The 25,199-nt window shown below is 35.9% G+C and overlaps 1 protein-coding gene across 1 annotated transcript in view; it reads left to right on the top strand.

Moving 5' to 3' along the window:
- Window positions 1-25,199, top strand: part of LOC136025057 (structural maintenance of chromosomes protein 3-like) — a 94,233-nt gene that overhangs the window by 26,617 nt on the left and 42,417 nt on the right. The window contains exons 8-13 of the mRNA XM_065700738.1: window positions 1,509-1,630; window positions 4,209-4,316; window positions 5,855-5,960; window positions 8,541-8,644; window positions 13,417-13,516; window positions 24,757-24,920. Of these exons, the coding sequence (XP_065556810.1) occupies window positions 1,509-1,630; window positions 4,209-4,316; window positions 5,855-5,960; window positions 8,541-8,644; window positions 13,417-13,516; window positions 24,757-24,920 (704 nt within the window). The remainder of the gene's footprint in view (window positions 1-1,508; window positions 1,631-4,208; window positions 4,317-5,854; window positions 5,961-8,540; window positions 8,645-13,416; window positions 13,517-24,756; window positions 24,921-25,199) is intronic.

Genomic DNA, 25,199 nt, shown 5'->3' with positions numbered 1-25,199 from the left:
ATATTTTTTATAACGTTTATACTTGTTAATCGTGATCTAGTCTCCTCTCGTGTATTCTCTCTGTTTTTTTTTTTGCTTTTTTTTTTTTTTATCTCGTTTTACCTAGTTAAACAGTGGCTGAAGTAATTAAAAAGCTGTTTTGAAATATTTTTTTTTCTCAAACCCCGATTTACATATTAGCCATTAAAATACCAAGGACATCAAAATAAGAAAATTTTCCCCTCTATTCGTAGCTGAAAACTACAAATTCTTAAGATTTCTCTTTCAATTGTTTCAAAATTGCCATATCAGCGTTGCCACGGTTTAACCGTCCAAATAAATGAGCAAAACTAATTAGTTAAATTCGAGAACGCTTTTAATCCGTAACAATTCAAAGACTAAAAATCTGTTGATAAATTAAGACAACTACACCTTCAAAGGAATGCCACATCTTCTTAAGCTGTTTTGTGCCATATGTTTTTAGCTTGTTTGTTGCTGATTTTTTATCTATCATTCTTTTTTTCAAATTTGGCACCCGTTGCTAAAACTGCATAGTTACATATCTAGGTGTTTTTTCACTAGATTTGAATTACTTGTTCTGTCCTGTTTTGTGCCATATGTTTTTAGCTTGTTTGTTGCTGATTTTTTATCTATCTTTCTTTTTTAAATTTGGCACCCGTTGCTACCAAAACTGTATAATTACATATGTAGGTTTCCAAAAAAACTTAAAATTTTTCTAAGATGATCTTATTTTTGTTGTTTGTTGGGGTAGTTTTTGATATGGTGCCTCTATTAAAATTTAGTATGAATTAACTGAATAGCCTATATTCTTTCAAATTATCTTTTTCTTCTGCTGATAACAGCCATTGAATATAGGGTCAGTAAAATCCAGTTTTGAAAATCTTAATCTTGTCTGTTTGCTGCCTTGGAAAGCCCCATTGCAAAAAATCTACTCCCTTTCGTCCATGATGATGGACGAAATGTGATAATGATTGTAAAGGTCGTTGATGGAAAGTCAGTGCGATTTTGGTCAGTATTTCTATTTTTCAATCAAATGCCTTTGTGAAAGCTGAAAAGTGAGCTTCTTTGAATCTTCCAATCCTTTTTCAAGTTAAAACCTTTCGTTATAGCACCATTGAGGTACAAGTATGTATAAACAAAACAAAACAAAAAGAACACAGCATTCGATTTCACAATCCCTACCAGTGGTCCTGATTTCCGTTACATAGCCCTTCAGCTTGGAAGGGCAATGAAGGGGTTGGAAGCCAGCCGACCTGTGATTTCGTACACCGTCCTTGTTTTACCTTTTACAGATTTCTCCAGGTATCCATTTAGACCTGGGTTGACTCTGGCGTAGCTTACAGAGTCACGTTACTGACCCTATTTCTAAACCATGTAACCAGCAAAACCAAGACTCGAACCCCTGTCTTCACGGTCAAAGGTTTTCAAGTCTAGCTTGCTAACTACTCGGGTAGGATTCGATTCATTCGTATTTTCCGTCAATTCTATTTTTTTTATTCTTTAAATAGAATCGTGCAATGCGGGAACTTGAGGATTTGGAGAACAGGATTAAAGAGAAGACGGATGAACTGAATGCTTTAAAACCGAAGTATGAAGAAGCGAAAGCGAAAGAAGAGGCGATTGCAAAGTTGTGAGTTTTTTTTTATTCCTCTTCATCGTGCCAAAAGTTTATCTCACTTGTTTCCAACACTGCATTACGATTCCTCTTCTAGATCAATAGCCAATTTTGAGTGCATTTGGTTCATAGCAGGTGAGAAAAATCAGCCGTGAATTAGGAAAGTTAAAATGTATTTCATACCATTAGTTTAAGAATTCCATTATTCAATAATTCCTTGCACTAAATGTCAAAATGAAGCCACACCAATTTAGCTGCCCAATATCGCTTCGAGAGATGTTTTCCTTTCAAAGGCTAGCAGTAGTAGTATATTAATTTATTATAAAAAAGAAATAACACAGACAAAATCAGTCGGTAGCACACCAAAAGCGTCACTTGCGAGGGTGTGCTACTAACAAAAATGAACAAAAAATAGAAGAGAAAAAAATAATAAAAACAAAAGAGAAAACGAAAAGGAAACTAGAACAAGTCTTGTTTCTTGTTAAACCTTTTAATTTCGTTGTAGAGCAAGATTGTAAAAGGATGGGATTCACCCTTGTTTGGGCGCACGTGTTAAACATGTTGGAGAAGGAGGGTGCGAAAGGGATAGGTCCCTTATTTACGAGGCAATATTCTTTTATTTTATATTTTGATGTTCTTGTTTACTTACATGGATTTTTTTTTATACTCACTGTGTATATGTACAACACTCACACAAAGGAAAATCTTAAAAAAAAAAAAAAAAAAAACTACATGTTATCTGTCCGGTAAAGATGAAAGGTAAAGAATATAGCTTTGAACTTCAGAGTCCCTACAGGCACTGCTGATCTCCGTTTTATGGCTCTTCAGCCAGGATGTGCAATGTGGGGCTTGGGGCCAGCTATTCTGTGCCTTTTGCACACTCTTCCTGTTTACCTTCCGCAGATTTCTCCAGATACCCATTTAGAGCTTGGTTGACTCTGGCTGAGCATACAGAGTCACGCCACTGACCCCTGATCCAAACCAAATAACCGGTGACACCACAATTCGGCCCCCCGTCCTCACAGATAAAGGATTTCAAGTCTAGCGTGTTAACCATACCACCAGTCTTTGAATATAAACCAGACTTAGTGGTCTTCCTGTCATAATGTTAGGGTGGTAAAAATTATCAATAATACTGTAAAGAAATAAATCTAGAAAAAAATAAATTATAAATAATTGTCAAAAAAAGAAAATAATGACAACGTAAAGATTTAATATGAATTAAAATATGTACATCCATATAGCACACCATATGCAAGGTTTGTAAGGAAATTCATCCTTTAGACGATGAATCACATCGATAAAAACAAACTAGAATAAAAAAAAAGAAATCACAGCAAATCAAAGTTAAACTGCGGTTGAATAATTTTTAAAACGAACTATTGTAACAACAATATAGTTTGATTTATTCACCTTTTTCCTTGAAATTAATTGTGGTAAGCTCTTTGCACTGTAAATTTGTATGTATTTAGTTTAGAGAAAAGCAAATTCTTTTATCGCTTTTTGAAGCTGCAATATGATGTAATATTGAACTTGATGTCGGTAGTTGTAGCATTATCTTCACAAGTAAGCGTAATTTGCATTTTGGGACGGTTTTTTTTGTCTAAACCAGCGTATTATAATTTGAATAGTTGGCTGTTTATTTTTATGACATTTTTTGACGATTGAAAAGTATTTGTTCTTTTTATCCTAGTTATTCTGTATTTCCTACTTGAGCACCGCTTTTACTAATTCAATTTTTAAAAAATGTGTTTTATCACAAGTTAAATCCCTTTTTCTGGTGATCGGTACCATGTATTAGTTAAGGACCTAATAGCTAAATGACCTTGCCAGACTTTTGAAGGGCACTGCATGATGTGTAGCAAGTATTAATGAGTCATATAATAATTTCTAATAGATTATTAGCCGGAACCTTGGCATCATAGGTTTAGCTTTTGTTCTTAAGAAATTATTTTATAGACTATGCATATTTGAAATTTTGAATATGACGCTATAGCTATGAAATATCCATACACTTGAAAATTTACGTGTAAATTTTCAATGTGGCTAAGTTTTGATTTAATATAGTTGTGGCCTTGCAGTCATGTCAAGTGGAAAGGGGGCATTGTCTCTCCATCCTTGATTCATCCCCCCTTAGATTTTGAAAATATTTTTTTTTGTCATTTTCATTGAAAAATGCTTTTTTGTATTTTCATAGAAAAGAATGAATAATAACAAAACAAAATTATTCCCTTCCCTAGATTAAAAAAATAAATCCCCCCCCCTAATTTTCTAGAATTGACGCCGTTGTGGTCTTGATAATATTAGTCGCTGGAAATATTTATGCTTTAGGGGTAAAGTCATATTTAAGAACCTTTACTATAGAGATTAACGTCCCAAACGTTAGTCCCAAACGTCCCAAACGTCCAGAAGTCTCTCTCATTGCGGGTGGATTTCAGTCCCCTATAGTTTCACCATCTTTGACACAGTTTTTATATAATGTTGTGTTTACTTGCTATTGGGGAAAGTGTACTCCCTATCCCAGCAAAAAGATGTATTTTATACATCCTATACAGCAGCTACTTGGTAATAGCTGCTACTTGTTCAATTTTAGATTAACTACTAAAGAACAGAAGCGGAAGGAGCTATACGCGCGACAAGGGCGTGGAAGTCAGTTTGCATCAAAGAAAGACAGAGATGTTTGGATTAAGGGTGAACTCAGGTAAGTCCACTAGATTTTATTCTTCTTTTAAGTACTGGACAGAAAGCGTGCTATTCGAGTTCTTTAAGAGCATATACTTGCAGATTGTGAACTGTCTTTTTTTTCCAAGAAACAAACTAAATGTTATCTGGGAAAGTATTTTAAATTCCCAAAGGCATGAATGCTTCTGAATGTGACTTTAGCACCAGTTCCCTCTCTTGTGTTCCGTGTTACCTCGGTTGAGAAATCCGATTAGATATAGAATAAGTAATCAAATATAATAACTTGGAATCAAATAATCAGTAATAGCTACCTTTAGGTAACTAGATTGTTTCTTTCTGACTCTTTAATTTTCCATCACGATAAAAGCTATATGAAAATTTTTGTAATCAAATTAATGCTACTTTTGATTTCCTTATTTTAATTTAGGACTAATTCAATTTAGCTTTGAAATAACGCAAATTCACTTTTTTCTTCCATCTATCCTGTAACTTTTGAATAATAATAATTAAAAAAAAAAAAAACAATAAAAAGAACCTGGGTCCATCTAATCCTACATATCTGCTGGATTGGGACTTTCGTAATTGGGTGTTTTAATTGTATAATAGTCTCCATAGTAAGGATAAAATAGCGATTCTCGCCTCTCTTCTTTTCTAATATTATATAATTGTTGTATTTTTGCTGTTGCGTTACAATTATAGTATAATTTTAAAATTAGCATAGTATTATCATATTTTAAATATATTATATGAAGATTTGAACTCTTTAGTGGATATTCAACCATTATGTACCGTGCAGCAATATCTACTTACCGGTTTTTTTTTTACCAGTAGCCTAATATATCTGAAATCAAATTATTTTTGATTCGTCTATAAGCGAAATTTCAAATTATTTGCTAAACTAAGTATTGCAGCAGTTCTTGAAGTTCTGATAAAATTTTTAATAAGTCAAATCCGCTATTATTTTTTTGTTTTTAGTTTTTTGAATTTCTTTTATTTTATCTTGGTTTAACGAAAAATTTTCTTACTTCTTTTAGCAAATCATTCCTGTAACTATCTTCCCGTTGCATATAACAAAATTGTTGCTGGAATTAAACGATTCATGTTTGGTCGTTTTTTTGGAACAATTAAACATTTTCTATTATAACTAAAAGTAATCGCTTCGATTTTGGTTATTTAGTTCCGTTGAAAATAAATGTTTCCTGTAGCAAAATAATAGGTAGAAGTAAAGGATTTAATTTTGATCAGTAGTTTTGAGAAAAGTAAATGTTTTCAATAACAAAATCGTAGCTGGAATTAAACGATTCCATTTTTGTCATTTATTTTCCTATGCTTTGTTTATTGTGATGCATGCTAAACCCCCTTCATTTGATACTGACTCGTTTATGTGCACAAACGCTTGTCAGATCTTTCTCATTGACCCGCTTTTTAAGCGGTAAATATAGTGTCATATTAATTATTTCAAATTTACTAAAATTATATTTGTTTCACTTTCTCTTCTTTTATTTCACTCTTTTCATATCATCCTTGTTTTGCTCACTTTGCTATTTTATTTTACAGAGCTTTGAATCGAGCAATTAAAGAAAAAGAAGAACAAATCCACAAGTTGGAAGATGCAATTCGGAAGGATTCTGATAGAAAAGTAGAACTGGAGCGCAGAGTTGAGGTAATTTTTTTTAACTATATGCTGTCTCTGTATGAGGTTGTTAAAAGTCGATATCCGAGTCAGAATTAAGTCAAAACCACTCAAGTGGATATTATCTTCCTCACTGGAAGTTCAACCAGAGTCAGTCTAGGTCTAAACGTGCACTCTGATAAATCTGGGGAAAGTTGAGTGTGCAAATCCACTGGATGGCTAGCCCCCAACCCCAATTGCACTCCCTGACTGAAGGGCCATGAAACGGATATCAGCAACGCTGGGGCTGATACTACTGACACCACTTTAAAAGTCCAATGCTGTATTCTTCACCTCCTACCATTTCCTTTTTTTGGGGACTGTAGTCTTCAGTATTTTCTTATGATCAGTTTATGGTCTTTAGGGAACCCTCTCCTGCCATGGCCTTTATATGTGTAGGCGTTCTACAATGTGTGATAATTACATACAATCGTTGGCTAATAAACTTTTAAATCTTTAATTCTTTCGATTGTATTTACGCATTGTTATACTCATAAAAAGAGACCTCAAAGTATTATGGAATTAAAGAGGAAGAGTAGAAATCTAAGGGGATTCAGCTTTAACAAAGGCGAGATAGAAGAGGAATATTTAACAGAGTCTTGGCCATGGGACGAGCCGCAACATGTACGCTATATAGAAGATTTTGCAACTAGAGAAGGGAAACTTTCTGCACAACTGTTTTGCTAGACTAGCATAGCTCACAGTGATATTTGAGGAGTGCTTCAACATATCCAGCCAAACTTATTTTCCTGTTGTTTCAGTATATGTTATACTCTAGACAAAGGACTATAAATTTGATTATTTCTGTCGGGCACTCTTTCCTTGACTCATTTTCAATACTTTGTCATTTGTTTGTTTAGGGCTTTTGATTTTTTTGCATCTGGTAGTAGTACATTTATTAATTGTTGAAAGACTCTTGCTTTCCTTGTTTAATTTTGCATTCTTGACCTAGAACTGCATCTTATTAGTAGAATTACACTCCATTGGTCATACGAGATTATATAGGTATAACAGTAAAAGAGAATTTGATCTTTGAAGGGTGTCGCTATGAAAAGATGCAAGTTTTTGGTGACATAACACCACTTTTCGAATATTGGACTGTAACTGAACTACTTCTCTTATGGAACGAGTGGAAAATTGAATTTTTTATTTCAAAGGATGACATTCGTTTGCCTCCGTGTCAAAGTTAGCTTTTTAAAAGTTTTGTGAATATTGATTTTCAATTCATTTTGTCGATAACTGTTAGAATTTTTTTTAGTTTGATTATTACAAATGGTTCTTTGTAGAATGACTCTATTTTAGTACTTCTTCGGTGTTACAACAGAGGCGTTGTACTCTGTGTTGAATTACAAGAATATGGCTGTTTCATACTTCCTATATGTGATTTAATTTTATAAAGGTCTTCATGTGAAGAATTAAAAGCCAAATTAGTTCTCTTGTTTCGATTAAATTTTAGCCAATATCTTTCGAGATTCTAGTAACAGATAATTGAGTCATTTTCTGAATCCAAATTAATTCTTTTGTCAAGAACCTATTGAAAGAAAAAAATCTAATGGACAATTCCACCCTTTATTAGATTTTAGTAGAATTGCATCTTTAAGCTTAGTTGCATCAAATATTTGGCATGTGTTTGAATGAATTTAATGACAAGTAAAATGAATGGTGTCCTGTCCTACCGGGACGAAGGTATTTGCAGAAAAGAATTGGTTTAGGTTTGTTTAAACAGGGATATGCACCATGCAGCGGCGTATAGAAAGTTGTAAAACTGATGACCATGCTTTCTTTTGTTGATTTTTTTTTCATATGAATCATGTCTCCATTGAAAAAAAATACTTATGCTAAGTTTCTCTTATGAGATTAATGCTCGGCTTAACCGTTTTCCTTTAGTTATTTGTTGTTTTTTTTTTTTAGTTTTCTTATGACAAATAGCGTGTTTACAAATATCCGTAAATCCTTTAGTACTACTACTAACAACTCACAGTAGCACCAAGCCGCCTGAGGCTAACACAGCTACGCACGCTCATCCTCCATTCTAATCTATTCAAAGCCTCCCTCTTTACACCTTCCCAGAAAGTTCATATTTCCCTTAGATCTTTCTTTACGACATCCTCCAAAACTAACCATGGATGACCAGCTTTCCGTTTAGCCCTGGACGATTGGCCAAAGAGGACAATCTTTGGCAATTTGGCATCCTTCATCTGCATTACGTGCCCTAGCCATCTCAACTTTTCTCTCGTTATAGCCCTAGGAAGCGGGATGGAACCTTACCTTTTGTACAGGCTACTGTTTGAAATACGGTCAGTCAGCTGGGTACCCAAAACAATATGTGGGCAATTTCTTTGGAAAGCATCTTGTAAATTTTCCTCATTTTTCGGAGCGCCCATGCTTCAGAAATAAAGATTCATTAATATCATTAATTAGTATTATTGTCCGTTTTGAGAAGTTTAATTTAGACCCATTTGGGGCTAAAAAAGGCCTTTTCTCAGTTTAATTTGGAAGTGGAAAAATATTAAAACCTATTGAATTAATTGCTTAGATTCTTTAGTTGATACATTGTTTTCGTCTCCGTAGGAATTGACAACAGAAATGGACACTCATCGTCAAAGCATTGAAGAGCATAACAAGACTTTTTATGAGATGAAGAAAAGAAAGGATCTACTTTCCAGTGAGAAAAAGTAAGTTTTTTTGCTATGACATGATTGTCAGATACATTTCTCCAACTTACAAAATTATTATCCCTGATTAAAAGAACTATTTGCTGGATATTATGGTATTAAGGGTGCAATGTCTGCGAAACATCTAGGAATAATAATCCACAAGACTCTTAATTTTTCAAGGTATATACATCGTATATAATCGAAAATTGCTCGGAATATATAAAGCTTTAAAAGTCAAAAATTTTTTCTGTTCAATGTACTGGACTTTAATATTTTCTGCCTTTTTGTTTTGCTACTGTTCAGTCTGTTCGTCTTCTCTTGGGCACGCTTGAATTCACTGTATCCTCTTCAAAATTAGAATAATTTGAATCTCATAGAGCTCTTTTTATTTTGGGTATATTGTGTCAAAATGCACGCACTTGAATGTTTGATTGATGCATTTGAGCGTGATTGTCATGAGTATGAGATAAACATTCGTCATTAATGGTGAAAGTGGTTTGGAGATCTGCAAGGTCTGTTTTTGTATTTGCCATGTTTTTCTTTTAAATGTGAGTTTCTGCTTATGATTTTATCTAAGAGATTAAAAGGCCGGTTTTCCATGGGATCGCTTAAGGACCATTGTTTGATGTGTAGGCCTTAAGATTGTTTTTTTCGTGGATGTAAGAACGGGGGTTTGAGCGTTTTATTTTCCTCTATTTGGGACTGTATTAATGTTTAGTTCTTTTTTCTTAGATTGGAGATAGACGTGTGCGCTGGGGGGGGGGGGAATGTGGAATCACTTTTTTTATGGCACTATGTTTTCCTATATAGTTTCGCTTCTTCGTTTGCTGTAATTTCTGTTCGTTTGAGTTTTGTCTAATTTCATTTCTGGTAGTTCCTGCTTTTTAGATGATATATCTAATGTATGACAATTTCTGCTCAGTTATGTTTGCTCTTTACTTTTTCGTCAAAAATACTATTATATCATGGCAACACTGGTCTTAATGTTATTTTTTTATGTTTCTTTTAGAGATTGATAAACATATTTTGAATGCCTGCTTTAACCTCATCTATAGTTATGTTTTTTTTTAAACAGACAGCATTTTTAAAGAAACTACACTAGGAGAAGCCGAACTTTGTCCGTCTCATCAATCTTGCATAATTTTTTAATCGGGTAAGCCTATAGCATCCTTCATGAAACAACAGTTATTGTCTGGTTTTGTTGCAAACTTGGCCAAGTTATGTTTAACTTGTTAATTCTTCTCATGAAAACAAAGTAATCAGTTTTTGTTATAAAAAAAATGATATCGGTAATTATATCCCATACTAAGACGGGACTTCTGCCATGTTTTACTTTACGGATATTTGTTTAAAAGATATATGCAAAGTCCATTGCTGGTTTCTTAAAAATACCTTTCCTGAAATTTAATTACTTACTCTATGTGTTTTGGTGCATTCATTTATCATTTCAGTCAAGCAAAGAAAGAGAAAGCAAAAATGACAATTTATCTATATTTCAAAGTAGGTCTTCCAAAATTGCCTCCGTAAAAAAAAACAAAAAAAAACCTAGGAATATCTAAAATCGCTAAAGCGAAAAGATATTAAAGTCAACATCAAAAGAAATTCAGGAATATAACAGAATTGAATCTTTGGTGCTTTGAAATTGGTTTAGTGTGAATTAAAGACTAAAGGAGCCATATATAGTACATCTAGGTGAAATAAGATTTAAAAAACACTCACAACAGAAGCCCAATAAGTAAGTGACAAGAGTGTTTTCGGCTATTATCACCAGTTATGCTACTGAGATATAGTAAAATTTAAATGAAGCTTGAGCATTTCACAAGGTACGGTTAGATAGGTTTTTCTTCTTTTTTTTGGAGACCAGCTTGAATGTCCAAATTATCAGTTCGCATACTTCAGTTGAACAGAACCCACTTAAATAACGCCATGTGTAGTTTATTTTTATTAGCTCCCATTTCGTCTTAATATCATCATTTCTTGATTAACTCATGATCAATTAAGAGATAAGTTGTGAATATAGAACAGTTACAAAGGGGCTTTCTCTTGCAAAAGTGAACTTTATGTTTATTATCTGTTGTTTGGTGGAAAGGATTTTTGTAATGTTATTGTTCGTGTTACAGGTGTTTCATGTGTAGTTTCCTTATTTTAGACAATTGTACGAAATGTACGAAAAAGGTAAAAAATTTTGGGTAATTCTAAAAAAATTTTTTGCCAATAATCAGTAAAGCCAAAAATAAATAGTAAACAAGCAATAAATTCCTAGTAATAGGAAATATGTGACTGTATGTCGTCAATTGAGATTCTTAGTGCCATGTCTCTATTGTTTTCTTTGTCTTGAGATTCTACTCTCACCTGTCTTTTTGATGAATTTCCTACTCAGTGAAACGACAGTCACTTTAAAAGTAGATTTTTTTTTTTTCAAATTCCAGGAGAGGAAGAATTAATTTTCCAGTCTAACCTCTACAAATTGTAATGAAAATATCTATTTTTGCTAACCATACCGAAAAGTGATCAAATTTCAATATTAAATAGTTGACCTCTCTATTGCAGTCCATTTGTTCAAAATTGTCGTAAGGAAAATGCAATAGGATAATAAAACAAGAGCTAAGAGCTCATATGGCACTTGTGACGAGTTCGGAAGAGCCGAGAGCTCATATGGTACGAGGTCGGAAGAGCCAAGAGCTCATATGGTACGAGGTCGGAAGAGCCAAGAGCTCATTTGGACGAGGTCGGAAGAGCCAAGAGCTCATTTGGCACTTGTGAGAAGGTCAGAACCTAAAGTTAAACTTTATAGCACAAGATCCTTCTAAATATCAAATTTCATTAAGATCTGGTCACCCTTTCGTAAGTTACAAATACCTCAATTTTCAAAATTACCTCCCCCTCCCAATTCCACCAAAGAGAGCAGATCCGGTCCAGTTATGTCAGTCACGTATCTTAGACAGGTTTCTATTCTTCCCATCCAGTTTCATCCTGATCTCACCGCTTTAAGTATTTTCTAAGATTTCCGGTCCCCCCAACTGCCCCCCCCCCCCCCAATTACGTTTGATCCGGTTGAGATTTAAAATAAGATATCAGAGTTACGAGGTCCTTCTAAATATGAAGTTTCATGAAGATCGATCACTCCTTCGTAAGTTAAAAATACGTTATTTTTCTTATTTTTCAGAATTACCCCCCCCCCCCCGCAATTGAGCGGATCCGTTCCAATTATGTAAATTACGTATGCAAGACTTTTGCTTATTTTTCCAACCAAGTTTCATCCCAATCCTTCCAATCTAAGGGTTTCCCATCATTTTAGGTCTCCCCACCCCAAACTTCCCCCAATGTCACCAGATCCGGTCAGGATTTAAAATAAGAGCTTTGAGCCACGATATCCTTCTAAAAATCAAATTTCATGGAGATCCAATCACCCATTCGTAAGTTAAAAATACCTCATTTTTTCTAATTTTTCAGAATTAACCCCCCCCCCCCAACTACCCAAAAGAGAGTGGATCCGTTCCGTTTATGTCAATCATCTACCTAGGACTTGTGTTTATTTTTCCCACCATGTTTCATCCCGATCCCTCCACTCTAAGTGTTTTCCAAGTTTTAGGTTTCCCCCTCCCAACTCCCCGCCCCCATCACCAGATCCGGTCGGGATTTAAAATAAGAGCTCTAAGACACGATATACTTCTAAACATCAAATTTCATTGAGATCCGATCACCCGTTCGTAAGTTGAAAATACCTCATTTTTCTAATTTTTAAGACTTACTCCCCCCCCCTCCCAACTACCCCAAAGAGAGCAAATAAGTTCCGATTATGTCAATCATGTATCTGGGACTTGCGCTTATTTTTCCCATCAAGTTTCATCCCGATCCCTCTACTCTAAGTGTTTTCCAAGATTTTAGGTTTCCCCCCTCCAACTCCCCCCAATGTCATCAGACCCAGTCGGGATTTAAAATAAGAGCTCTGAGACACAATATCATTCCAAACATCAAATTTCATTAAGATCCAAGCACCCGCTCATAAGTTAAAAATACTTCATTTTTCTATTTTTCCGAATTAACCGGCCCCTTCTCCCCCCCCAGATGTTCAAATCGGGAAAACGACTATTTCTAATTTAATCTGGTCCGGTCCCTGATACGCTTGCCAAATTTCATCGTCCTAGCTTACCTGGAAGTGCCTTAAGTAGCAAAACCGGGACTTTAGGTTTTCCCCCTCCAACTCCCCCCAATGTCATCAGATCCGGTCGGGATTAAAAATAAGAGCTCTAAGACACAATATCATTCCAAACATCAAATTTCATTAAGATCCAAATACCCGCTGATAAGTTAAAAATACTTCATTTTTTCTATTTTTTGCGAATTAACCGGGCCCCCACTCCCCCCCAGATGGTCAAATCGGGAAAACGACTATTTCTAATTTAATCTGGTGCGGTCCCTGATACGCTTGCCAAATTTCATCGTCTTAGCTTACCTGGAAGTGCCTAAAGTAGCAAAACCGGGACCGACAGACAGACCGACAGACAGACCGACAGAATTGGCGACTGCTATATGTCACTTGGTTAATACCAAGTGCCATAAAAAGAAGGATGGTAAAAGCTGATTCTTCTTTTGTTGGCGAAGGGGGGGGGGCTCAGTTGTTATTTATTTGCTAAATAGACGCAAACAGTAATTTTACACACGAATATGCTTATGATCAGAACCAGGCAACATGACATCTGATTAGTTCTCTATAGTGTTTAAGAGGATAGCAATTTCTTTAGCATTTTTATTACCTTCTCAATGTAATTACACCTGTGCTTTTACAGTGAGTTATGGCGTCAAGAAAATGAGATACAGACTGGTATTCAGTCTTTACGTGAAGAGTACGGAAAGTTCGACCAAAATTTGCGCTCCATGGTTGGAAAGGTATTTAGTCATTCAATTCGATATTTTTTTTCAAGTAGAATTCGTTCTCAGGTATATTATTTATTTAATGTATTCTTTTTATGAAATAGATGAAAACCGGAGTCCGAAAAAAAATGTCCGAAATATCTTTTTAATGAAACTGAAAAAACGGAATAAATAGGGCCAAAAATAAACCATCCAAATAGGGAATAATGAATATACAGATATTGTGTAGTCTTTATCTAAAAACTCATCCTTCTAGAATGATTGGCTTCAATGATCCGACTTCAGTAATAAAACATCTCAAACTCGAAAAGCAGGTCGTCCCTGAATGGTCGTCCCCATATGATTTTAGTCTAGCTTTTTTATTACACTTATCATTTCTCATTTTCTTTTATTGCTTAGTGTAACAGCTAATAGTATACATTAAATAATTTGTATATATGCTCAACTCTAGTGAAATTAGTAAGAATAGTGTAAGATTAAAAAAAGAGCATAATGTTAATAACAGCGATATGAAACAAAATATGACATTAACTGCATTACTGTGATGATCGCAGAAGACACACCTTAAATTAGTGTTTAAGTTTTTGCATCTTATAAATCTGAACAACTCAGTCGACATTTTCGTAGAAAAAGTCCAGGTATGTCAGCAGCCATCTTGTGCCTTCTAAAAAATAAAAAAGTTAGTAGAAGTGAGTCTATGGTGCCTTAAAATGGCGTAGTAGGAAAAAAAGACTTACTCTCTTAAAAGAGCAGTGTTACCGGGAAGAATTAGGAAAATTAACGCGTTTTTTTAATTAATGCGTAAATAAGGGTTCATGTTTCCTAAAACCCAACGTGAATTTTTCTGAGGTCATTCGTAATCTTTTTTGTTTTTTATTGTTTTAGTTTTATAAAAATGCTAAGAGCTGAGTTCTTTTTTTACAAGGCAACTAACGCTGAACTAAAGGTTCGAGTTTCTTCGGATGTATCATGAAATTTTCTGAACTTTGGCAGATTTGTATTTTTTAATTTTATCTCTGATTTTTATAAATAAATAATTTACGACTAGGCTAGTACAAAAAAATGTACACATATATACCTATTGTGCCAATCTATCAAAAATGAGTCGTTCGTCTTCAGCTCAAAAAAAGAGTAGTTAATGTAACAAAAACAGTCATCATTTTGCAATTAGCTTAATGATTATGCCATGCATCATAAATGATGATCTTTTCCTTCCTTTCTTTCTTTCTCATAGACAAACTTGAGTTTCATTCCTTTGACTTGGAGTGTATCAGCTTAGCAAATATTTAGCTGTGGTTGTAGTACAATCACAATTGTCTTCCAAAATTTGCTTGCCCATATAGTCGTCGGTAGTAAGCTTTCAAAATTTGAAATGGAACAAAATACCATCGTATGTAAATTAAAGTCCCTTGCAGTTATTTTATTGAGAAAATTCTCAACTACAGCAGTCGTCGATAATGACACTTAAGTTGTTTGCAAAGAAGATGCTGTTAAATAAGGTGCTATGCATTAGTGATAATGTGGAACATTCGTGATGAAAAAAGAACTGCTTAACCTTAAAACTACTACAACTAGTGCTAACAGATGTTTGGGAAACCCACCTGTGGCCAACACTGGTGGGTACACTCCTCTTGCAACAAAAGCTGTTGAAATTGTTATGGCCTACAGAAAACCAATGGGTCTCACTATTTTGGGATCTATATATATAAAAATAAGTTGTTTGTGTGTTATGTCTGTTACACTTTGTCTGTTACGCCAGATTATATCTTCTACATATTTAAAAATAATTTGTATGTATTTTTGTGTTGAGGGTTTAAATGTAAAAACTGGCAATTACATAAATATTTCGAAATATTTTGACAATAGATTAATGTCATTTAAAAACCTTAAAAAGATACTTAAAATTTGAGGTTTATTATAAATTGTTGAGCTTTAGCAAGCTTGACACGTGGAGATTTCTCCAACTGTCAATGTTATAGAATGTTACCAAAAAGCAAAACCAGGCTTGCGGTTCAAAGAGAAAGGGCCAGATTAGGAATGTGCAATTTACGTCAACGAAGGCGTGTCGAGGAACTACCAGAGCAACGCGAAACCAGACTTGCTGCTGAAAGAGAAAGTAAAAAAAGAAGGCGTGTCGAGGAATCACAAGAGCAACGTGAAAACAGGCTTGCGGCTTCAAGAGATAATGCTAGATTAGGAATGTGCAATTTAAGTCAACGAAGGCGTGTCGAGGAACTACCAGAGCAACGCGAAACCAGACTTGCTGCTAAAAGAGAAAGTGAAAAAAGAAGGCGTGTCGAGGAATCACAAGAGCAACGTGAAAACAGGCTCGCGGCTTCAAGAGATAATGCCAAAAGAAAGCGTGCCGAGGAATCACAAGAGCAACGTGAAAATTATCGCATGGCATTCAGGTACAGCCCAGTCGATGATTATAGTAGATGTGTTCAAATCGGGACTATGTCTAAAATTTGTCCCTACTGCAAGACCTTGAAATTTAATGGTGAAACAATGGGAATGTGTTGCGCCTCAGGGAAAGTTAAACTTCCTCTACTGGCTGCACCCCTAGAGCCATTGAAGACTTTGCTTACTGGAACTACGTCAGAATCTAAGCGTTTTTTTTATCAAACATCAGAAAATATAACTCATGTTTCCAAATGACGTCGTTTGGTGCCCAAATCGAAAATCAAGATCAATTTATGCCTACTTTCAAAGTAAAAGGGCAAATTTATCATAGAGCAGGGTCCCTTCTACCATTCTCAGGCGAGAATCATAAATTTTTACAATTGTACTTCATCAGTGATAGAAATTCTGAATTGAATACACGTTGCGAAGTTTCTCCCAACGTGGAAAGGACAATCCTTTCCCAATCGCAACATCTTTTCCACGAAAATAATAATTTAGTGCGTCTGTTCAAAACAGCCATCGATTTGATGCCTACTGATACGCATAAAATTTTTATTTCCGCTGACAAAACGCCTCCTGGCCAACATGTGCGTAGATACAATGCTCCAACTATCGACGAAGTGGCAATCGTTATCGTCGGTGATCAGTTTTTACCTCGAGATATTATTCTTCATAAGCGAAACGTTCAGTTGGTAAGAATTGCTGAAACTCATCGATGCTACGATGCCCTACAATATCCTATCATTTTTTGGGATGTAGCCGACGGCTATTACTTTAATATTAAATTGATGAATCCAGCCACTAACAAAGAAATGCAGTGCATTGCATTATTATTCCTATAGACTAATGATTCGGCAGGATGAAGACAATTATATTTTAAAATGCCGTCAATTGTTCCACCAATACGTCGTTGATATGTATGCAAAAATTGAATCAGAACGTTTGCTATGTATCCGTCTGAATCAGACCAAGCTCTGCTCTCGACAATACATTCATTTGCGAGATGCAGTTGTAAATGACGGTAATACCACAAACGTTGGAAGATTAACGATTTTACCTTCGTCATATGCTGGCAGTCCCCGTCATATGCATGAATATGCTCAAGATGCTATTGCGTATGTTCGTCGCTATGGTCGTCCAGATTTATTTATTACATTTACATGTAATCAATCTTGGGACGAGATACAGCAGCTTTTACTTCAAGGACAATCGGCGGTTCATAGACATGACATTACGGCCCGTGTCTTCCGGCAAAAGTTGAAATCACTGATAAACTACATAGTAAAACTTGAAGTGTTTGGGTCAGTGCGATGCTGAATGTACTCAGTGGAATGGCAAAAACGAGGTTTGCTACACGCACATATACTAATCTGGCTACATAATAAAATTACTTCTAACGAAATTGATGATGTGATTTCCGCTGAAATACCTGATGAAAATGTCGATAAGGGGTTATATGATATTGTTGTAAAAAATATGATACATGGACCTTGCAGTGCGCTTAACGAAAATTCACCATCCATGGCCAAAGGAAGGTGCACGAAGCAATATCCTCGACTTTTAGTATCCAACACAATTACTGGCAATGATGGTTACCCACAATATAGAGGAAGATCTACTGAAGATGGCGGTAAAACAGCAATAATAAAGAAGCGTAACGGTACCACCATCGAAGTAGATAACCAGTGGGTTGTTCCATATTCCCCATTATTATCAAAAACATTTAATGCACACATAAACGGTGAATACTGTAACTCCGTAAAGGCAATCAAATACATATGTAAATACGTCAACAAAGGCAGTGACATGGCAGTTTTTGGCTTGCAGTCCGAAATCAAAGATATCGACGAAATCGTACAATATCAGGCTGGAAGATACATAAGCAGTAATGAAGCTGTTTGGCGAATTCTTTCATTTCCGATACATGAACGTAGTCCAGCTGTTGTTCACTTAGCGGTACATTTACAGAATGGTCAACGTGTTTATTTTTCGGAATCCAACGTGCAACAAAGAGCCCTGAATCCACCGGATACAAAATTAACTGCTTTCTTTTCGCTATGCAAAAATGATTCTTTTGCAAAAAAGCTGCTGTATACTGAAGTGCCTTCGTATTACACGTGGAATACTAAAAATAAAGTATTTGAACGTCGAAAACAGGGTAAGTCAGTCGACGGCCAACCTACCATCTTCAAAGATACCACGATAGGAAGACTCTACACCGTTCACCCCAATCAACATGAATGCTTCTTTCTACGCCTGCTTTTGGTGAATGTACCCGGTCCGACGTCCTTTGAGTATTTGAGAACTGTAAACGGTACTATTCATGACACTTACCATAGTGCCTGCCAAGCTCTGAATTTATTGGAGAATGACCAACACTGGGATAACTGTATCAATGACGCGTGCGAAAAGGCAACTCCAAGTCAAATTCGTGCATTGTTTGGCATCATTCTAACAACTTGCTCTCCATCAGCTCCTACAGAGTTATGGGAAAAATATAAATCAAAAATTCCGAAGATATACTCCATCGAAAACGGTTAGAGACGTCAGATATGACTTTTGATTTTACATCAGAAATTTATAACTACACTTTAGTTATTATAGAAGATTTGTGCGTAAGTATGGCAAACAAACCTCTTCAGGATTTGGGAATGCCTTCACCTAACTGTATCGCTGCTGTTTCGACATGTGTAGAATTGGATCGTGAACAAAGTTACAGTACGAGTGATCTATTGTCGTATGTACAAAATAACATTTCCAAGTTAACGTCGGAACAAAAAGACATTTATAATACGATAATGCATTGTGTCGATAACAACGTTGGAGAAATTTTCTTTTTGGATGCGCCAGGAGGTACTGGTAAAACGTTTGTGATAAAACTGATTCTGGCATCAATTCGATCAAAAAATGATATAGCGTTGGCAATTGTGTCGTCCGGAATAGCCGCAACGTTGCTGCCTGGTGGAAGAACTGCTCATTCCGCTTTGAAATTGCCTCTGAATTCGCATTCTACAGAAACTCCCACGTGCAATATTTCCAAATCGTCTGGGATGGGTAAAGTATTGCAGCAATGCAAACTTATTATTTGGGACGAGTGCACAATGGCACACAAAAAATCGCTCGAGGCTCTGGATCAATGTTTGAAAGATTTGCGAGGGAATTCCAAACCCTTTGGCAGCACATTAATATTGCTTGCGGGAGATTTCAGGCAAACATTACCTATAATACCTAGATCAACCCCTGCAGACGAAATGAATGCTTGCCTGAAAAATTCTAATTTATGGGCACACGTAAAAACATTAAAATTAACTAAAAATATGCGTGTCCGATTGCAAAACGATGACTCTGGTCAAACATTTTCAGATCAATTGCTGGCAATTGGAAACGGAAAGCTCCCAGTAGACTCAATTTCAGGACGTATACAACTACCTGCTGAATTCTGTAATTTAGTGACGTCCAAAAATGAATTGATTGAAAAAGTATTTCCGAATATTCTAAACAATTATAAAAATAATAAATGGCTAAGTGAAAGAGCGATTCTTGCACCCAAAAATATAGATGTACACGAAATCAACAATATTGTTTTGACCAAGATTCGACACCAGGCAGTCCTTTACAAGTCAGTCGACACAGTTTTGGAACCAAATGAGGCGGTTAATTATCCATCTGAATTTTTAAATTCCGTGGATCTTTCAGGGTTTCCACCACACGTGCTACTACTAAAAATAGGCGGACCAATAATTCTGCTAAGAAATATCAACTCACCAAAGCTTTGCAATGGCACGCGACTTGCCGTAAAAAAAAACAATGGAAAACCTAATAGAGGCCATAATCTTGACAGGGCCTTTTGAGGCTGAGGCTGTTCTTATTCCTCGCATTCCCATGATTCCAACGGATCTGCCTTTTCAATTTAAAAGATTGCAATTCCCAATTCGATTAGCATTTGCAATCACCATCAACAAAGCTCAAGGTCAATCATTAGAAAAATGTGGTATAGATCTTAATGCTGATTGTTTTTCCCATGGACAATTGTACGTAGCATGTTCGAGGATCGGTAAACCTGACAATCTATTTATATGCAGCGACAATTGGACAGCGAAGAATGTTGTATATTCGCAAGTTTTACGCAGTTAATTTGTATTGTATCTATCTATCTATCTATCTATATAAAAACGAGTTGTGTGTATGCATGTTTGTTTGTTTGTAAAAAGAGCGTTTGCATATGACGTCATTATTAGTACATAAGGCTTTGTATATGCACAGACAATGGGAAAACCAAGAATGTTGTATATTCGCAAGTTTTACGTAGTTCAAAACACATATATAAATCTATCTATATTCATAGGTGGTACACAGGGACACAACTACAATGGCGCGTAACGACTTACGCGGACGGGGGGGCTTGGGGGGGCGAAGCGCCCCCACCAACTAGGTGTTGGGGTTGCGCGAAGCGCCACCCCAACAGCTAGTTTTAATATAAATGTAAGCTTTTTATTTGCTGGAGTACAAAAATTATTTTTTAGGGGAGGGGGGACGGGTAACAAAGACGAAACTAAGAGAATTTTGAAAGAATTTTCATCCTTAAAACTACTGCAACTAGTGCTGACAGATGCTTGGTACACCCGCCTGTGGCCAACACTGCTGTGCATGCTCCTATTGCACCAGAAACCTTTGAAATTTTTATGGCCTACAGAAAACCAATGGGTCTCACTAGTGTACGATTTTAATATAAATGTAACCTTTTAATTTGCTGGACAAAAATCATTTTTGGGGGGAAGAGGCGACGGGTAATAAAGACGGAACTAAGGCATCGAGTTTCTCGTAAAAAAGGAATTTGTCACCCTTAAAACTGCTGCAACTAGCGCTAGCAGATGCTTGGGACACCCGTCTGTGGCCAACACTGCTGTACATGCTCCTATTACACCAAAAACCTTTGAAATTGTTATGGCGTACATAAAATCGATGGGTCTCACTAGTGTAGGATTTTAATATGTAACGTTTTAATTTGCTGAAGTACAAAAACATTTTTTGAGGGAGGGGGGTGGTTAACAGAGACGGAACTAAGGGTCGATTTCCTGTTAAAAAAAGAATTTGTCAACCTAATAGATGCTTTGGGCACCACTAGTGCAACTAGCGCTAGAATTAACAGAAAACTAACAGTGCTAACAGAAAACTACTGCAACTAGCGCTAACACATGCTTGGGCGGGTGCTTGGGGCACCCGCCTGTGGCTAACACTGCTGTTCACGCTCCTATTGCACCAAAAGCAATTGAAATTGTTATGGCCTACAGAAGACCAATGGGTCTCACTAGTGTAGGGTTCTGATAATAAAAGAATTTGTCAACGTTAAGACCACTGCAACTAGTACTAACAGATACTTGGTGCACCCGCCTGTGGCCAACACTGCTGTGCCCGCTCCTATTGCACCAAAAACCATTGAAATTGTTATGGTCTATGGAAAACCAAGGGATGTCGCTAGTGTAGGATTTTAACATAACCTTTTATTTGCTTGAGTAAAAAAAAAAAAAAAAATCAATTTTGGGGGGGGAGGGGACAGGTAACAAAGATGGAACTAAGGGTTCGAGTTTCTGATAAGAAAAGAATTTGTCAACCTTAAAACTACTGCAATTAGCGCTAACACATGCTTGGAGCACCCGCCTGTGGCCAACACTGCTGTGCACGCTCCTATTGCACCAAAATCATTGAAATTGTTATGGTCTACAGAAGACCAATGGATCTCACTAGTGTAGGATTTTAATATAAGTGTAACCTTTTAATTTTCTGCAGTACAAAAATCGTTTTTTGGGGTAGGGGGGATGGGTAACGAAGACGGAACTAAACGTTTAAATTTCTGACTTTAAAAAAATTGTCAACCTTAAAACTACTGCAAATAGTGCTAACAGATGCTTTTGGGCACCCTCATGTGGCCAGCATCGCTGTGGACGCTCCCATTGAACCAAAAACCATCGAAATTGTTATGGCCTACAAAAAAACAATGAGCCGCACTAGTGCAGACATAAAACTGAGAGGAAGGAACTACTGAATCATTCCAAATAGTATTGGAATCTATTTATAAAATATAGAACCAAACAAGTACACGAGTATTTGTACAACGTACAAATAAAAGCACACAAAAAAACATTTTGAACGTTCAAAAAAAAGATAAAAAAAACAAAAACACGAAGCGCAAAATAAATAAATAACCGAACGTTTTTGAATAAAGAAAGAACATTTTTGAGTGCTTCCTTTGCTTATCGTACCAGTGGTATTTTTGTGGTTCAAACGCGAATTTCTATACCTTTTAATGGTTTAATTAGTGGATTGTAATGTCAATGTAGCCTTTTAATTTGCCGGATTACAAAATCATTTCTAGATCAAACACCACGACAATAAGACTAAGGGAAATTCAGCCAAAGACTGAGATGATACTTTGAGGAAAATAAATAGTTACATAAAAATCGAGTTAAAAACGTTGATCTGGCTGGGCACATGTATTATTTTATGCTTTTGCACGCTTTACAGCTATATCTCGCTATTTTACGAAACACCCATTTACTCACCCATTTACTAATACTAATTAATAATCAAGTAGATTCAATTAACAAGAAGGAAATTGTCTGACAAATATCCCCAAAGTTAATTTTTATCTATCCAAATAATTTTTTCTTTCGTATTAATCCGGTGACGTATCGTAAGTTCGTCAAGTTAAAAATGCAGTACTGAGACAAAAATTATCAATTTATGATTTGGATTATAAGCATAATAAAACCTATAAACCTTATGGGGTATGGGTTTGTGCTGAGCTAGGAGAGTTGATGAGAATTTTAAGCTGGCAAAATTATTTCTATTTTAAAAGGATGGCATAAATAAGTCTTTGAATAGGAAAACTTCTATATATATTTCATTTCTTAAACTTATTGCTTTCCTAACTTTCTCTCTTTGTGGTCCGCTGTACAAACCGATAATTGTACATATTATCCATTTACCTGTAATGTCAATTATTAAATATAGTTTCTATTTTCAACATATAGATTTATTTTCAAGAAATGCAACTTGTTCCTTCCATTATATAAAATATTGAATTGTGTAACTGATTCTTATTGTTACGAAATACGATTTGCTTGGAAACTGACTCTGGAACTGGACTTTGAGGACAGGTTTTCCCTCCTTTTAATATAATTTCAGATTTATATAAAATTGAATAATTCTGACTATTTAGTAACTTTGAGAGATTGAGCGGTACTAAAAGTTAACGTTGTGCCCTCCATATTGTGAAAAGTGCTTGTACATGTTTTTACTTTTAAACGACTGTGTGGGGTATAACTGATATGCTGTATAATGCTATAAGAAAACGCTATTAAGCGTTTTAAGCCATGAATGTACCTTTATTTTTTTTTCTTCTGATGAGACAAGATTAGACAGGTCTAATAGAGTTCTCGCAAAGAGTTTAGATATGTCAGAGCTGTTGATCTTTAGGAGCGTCTCTAGTGTGAAAATTCTGCTTCTTGGATGACCAATCCCTCTCAGCCCTTTTTTTGAATGGATCAGATTAAAACACTGCAATTATCAGCCGAAGAAAATCAGGCTTTGCCATATTTAGTTACTTACTTTCGACAGGAACCAGATGAAGAACTGTCCTGCCCGGCACCAATCGATTTTGCAACTGCTTCTCATGGCCACTTCGATCCGTCGATTGCAGCTTCCCATATATTTTCAGCCAGTCTCTGTCCCATCTTCGACTCTGCCTTCGGAAACCTCCCCATGGTTCAAGGTTTTCTTTGAATTTTCGCACAAAGATTTTTGTTCTCTCCTCCCAGGTGTCATCTCCAGAATGAGGGTGGGTTGCAGATAAGGACGTCTCAGCATCACATCCTTGGGGGATGCAAGGTGGGGCCAAGGAGTTTGAGGCAACATCTTTTGATGACTAGAGGTAGCTCTCTAGACAAGCAGCAAGGGCTTCTCACTTTGATAGGGAGACTAGACATTTTTAGCAGCGTCAGAATTATGAATTAAAATTATGGGAAGAATTCTGAGGTTTCCGAAAATGCCTAAGTGATTCTAAACTGCATTTTTGGTTCCTAAAGAAATCCGAATTTGGTAGGTAAGATATTATGCAAGATGGGTAATGTACCATCTTACTGAAAACCTTTACTTGTCCTTAAGGCAATGTTTTCGTCATTTCTTTACAATCTACAGTTGCGATTTCTCTTTAAAGCATACAGAGATGGGGAGAATATAGAATGTTAATTTGGAAAAGGTATTTTTCATCGGAAGTGTCTTGGATTAGCAAAATATCGATGGTATGTAAAAACATGTTGCCTATGTACATTACTCTTCCCTACATTTTTAATCTAAGACAGTGAATAAATATTTAGTTGACGTTAGGTGTACAGCCTAAGCACTTAAAATGCTATCTTTATAATCTGCTCGCTATTATAGTACTGCCATAATATCAGCTACTCATGACACGTCTCCGCTTTAAAGTAATTCATATATCAGTTAAAGTCGTTCTGTTTGCTTCTGATGATTAATAAAGGTAGTTTTAAGCTTTTGAATCTTCTTCAAAAGAAAACTGTCTGCGGGAGTTTGGAGATTGTTGCTCGCCTTAGATTGGAGCTTAAAGCTGGAGTGCTGCATCTAACGTTTTACTATTTTTATAGTTTTCCTTGTAAGTCTCCTTCGTTTCGTTTGTTTTATTTTTCTGTTTTTTTTTATGTCCCTTTCTCCTACTTTGTTTGACATCAGTTCTTATTATTATCGTATATTCCAGTTTCTTTTACCTTTTGTAAATAATTGTGTGTAATTTTTTTTTTCTGGGGATTGCTTTCTGCATCGTCTTTTTATAATTTCAGGCAATCTTGAATGGGCGTGATAGTGTTCGGAAGGTGCTAGACTTTTTTACTGCCAATGGGGGTGCCGATGCTGAAGTTGTATCATCTTATCATGGTCTTGTTATTGAGAATTTCGAATGTGAAAAGTCCATTTATACCGCAGTTGAGGTTACAGCGGGTAATAAGTAAGTTGTTAGTTTGGTAATGTTCAATCTTCGTTTCGAGAATGATTCCTTCTAAAGGCAATTGGTGGACCAATTGAAGCATCAATGGAGGGTCCCATGTTATAAAAATGCTAGCAGTTGCTCTATAATTTGTAATTTTGAAGAATTTTTCTGTTTAAAAGAAAAAGGTTGAGATGGCTAGGACACGTTCTGCGGATGAAGGATGACAGATTGCCGAAGATTGTCCTTGTTGGCCAACCCTCTGGGGCTAAACCGAAAGCAGGCCGTCCACGGTTAGGG

The sequence above is a fragment of the Artemia franciscana genome, chromosome 3 (assembly GCF_032884065.1).
Source record: "Artemia franciscana chromosome 3, ASM3288406v1, whole genome shotgun sequence".
NCBI classification, from domain to species: Eukaryota; Metazoa; Arthropoda; class Branchiopoda; order Anostraca; family Artemiidae; genus Artemia; species Artemia franciscana.
This window is presented reverse-complemented; position numbering and strand designations above follow the sequence as displayed.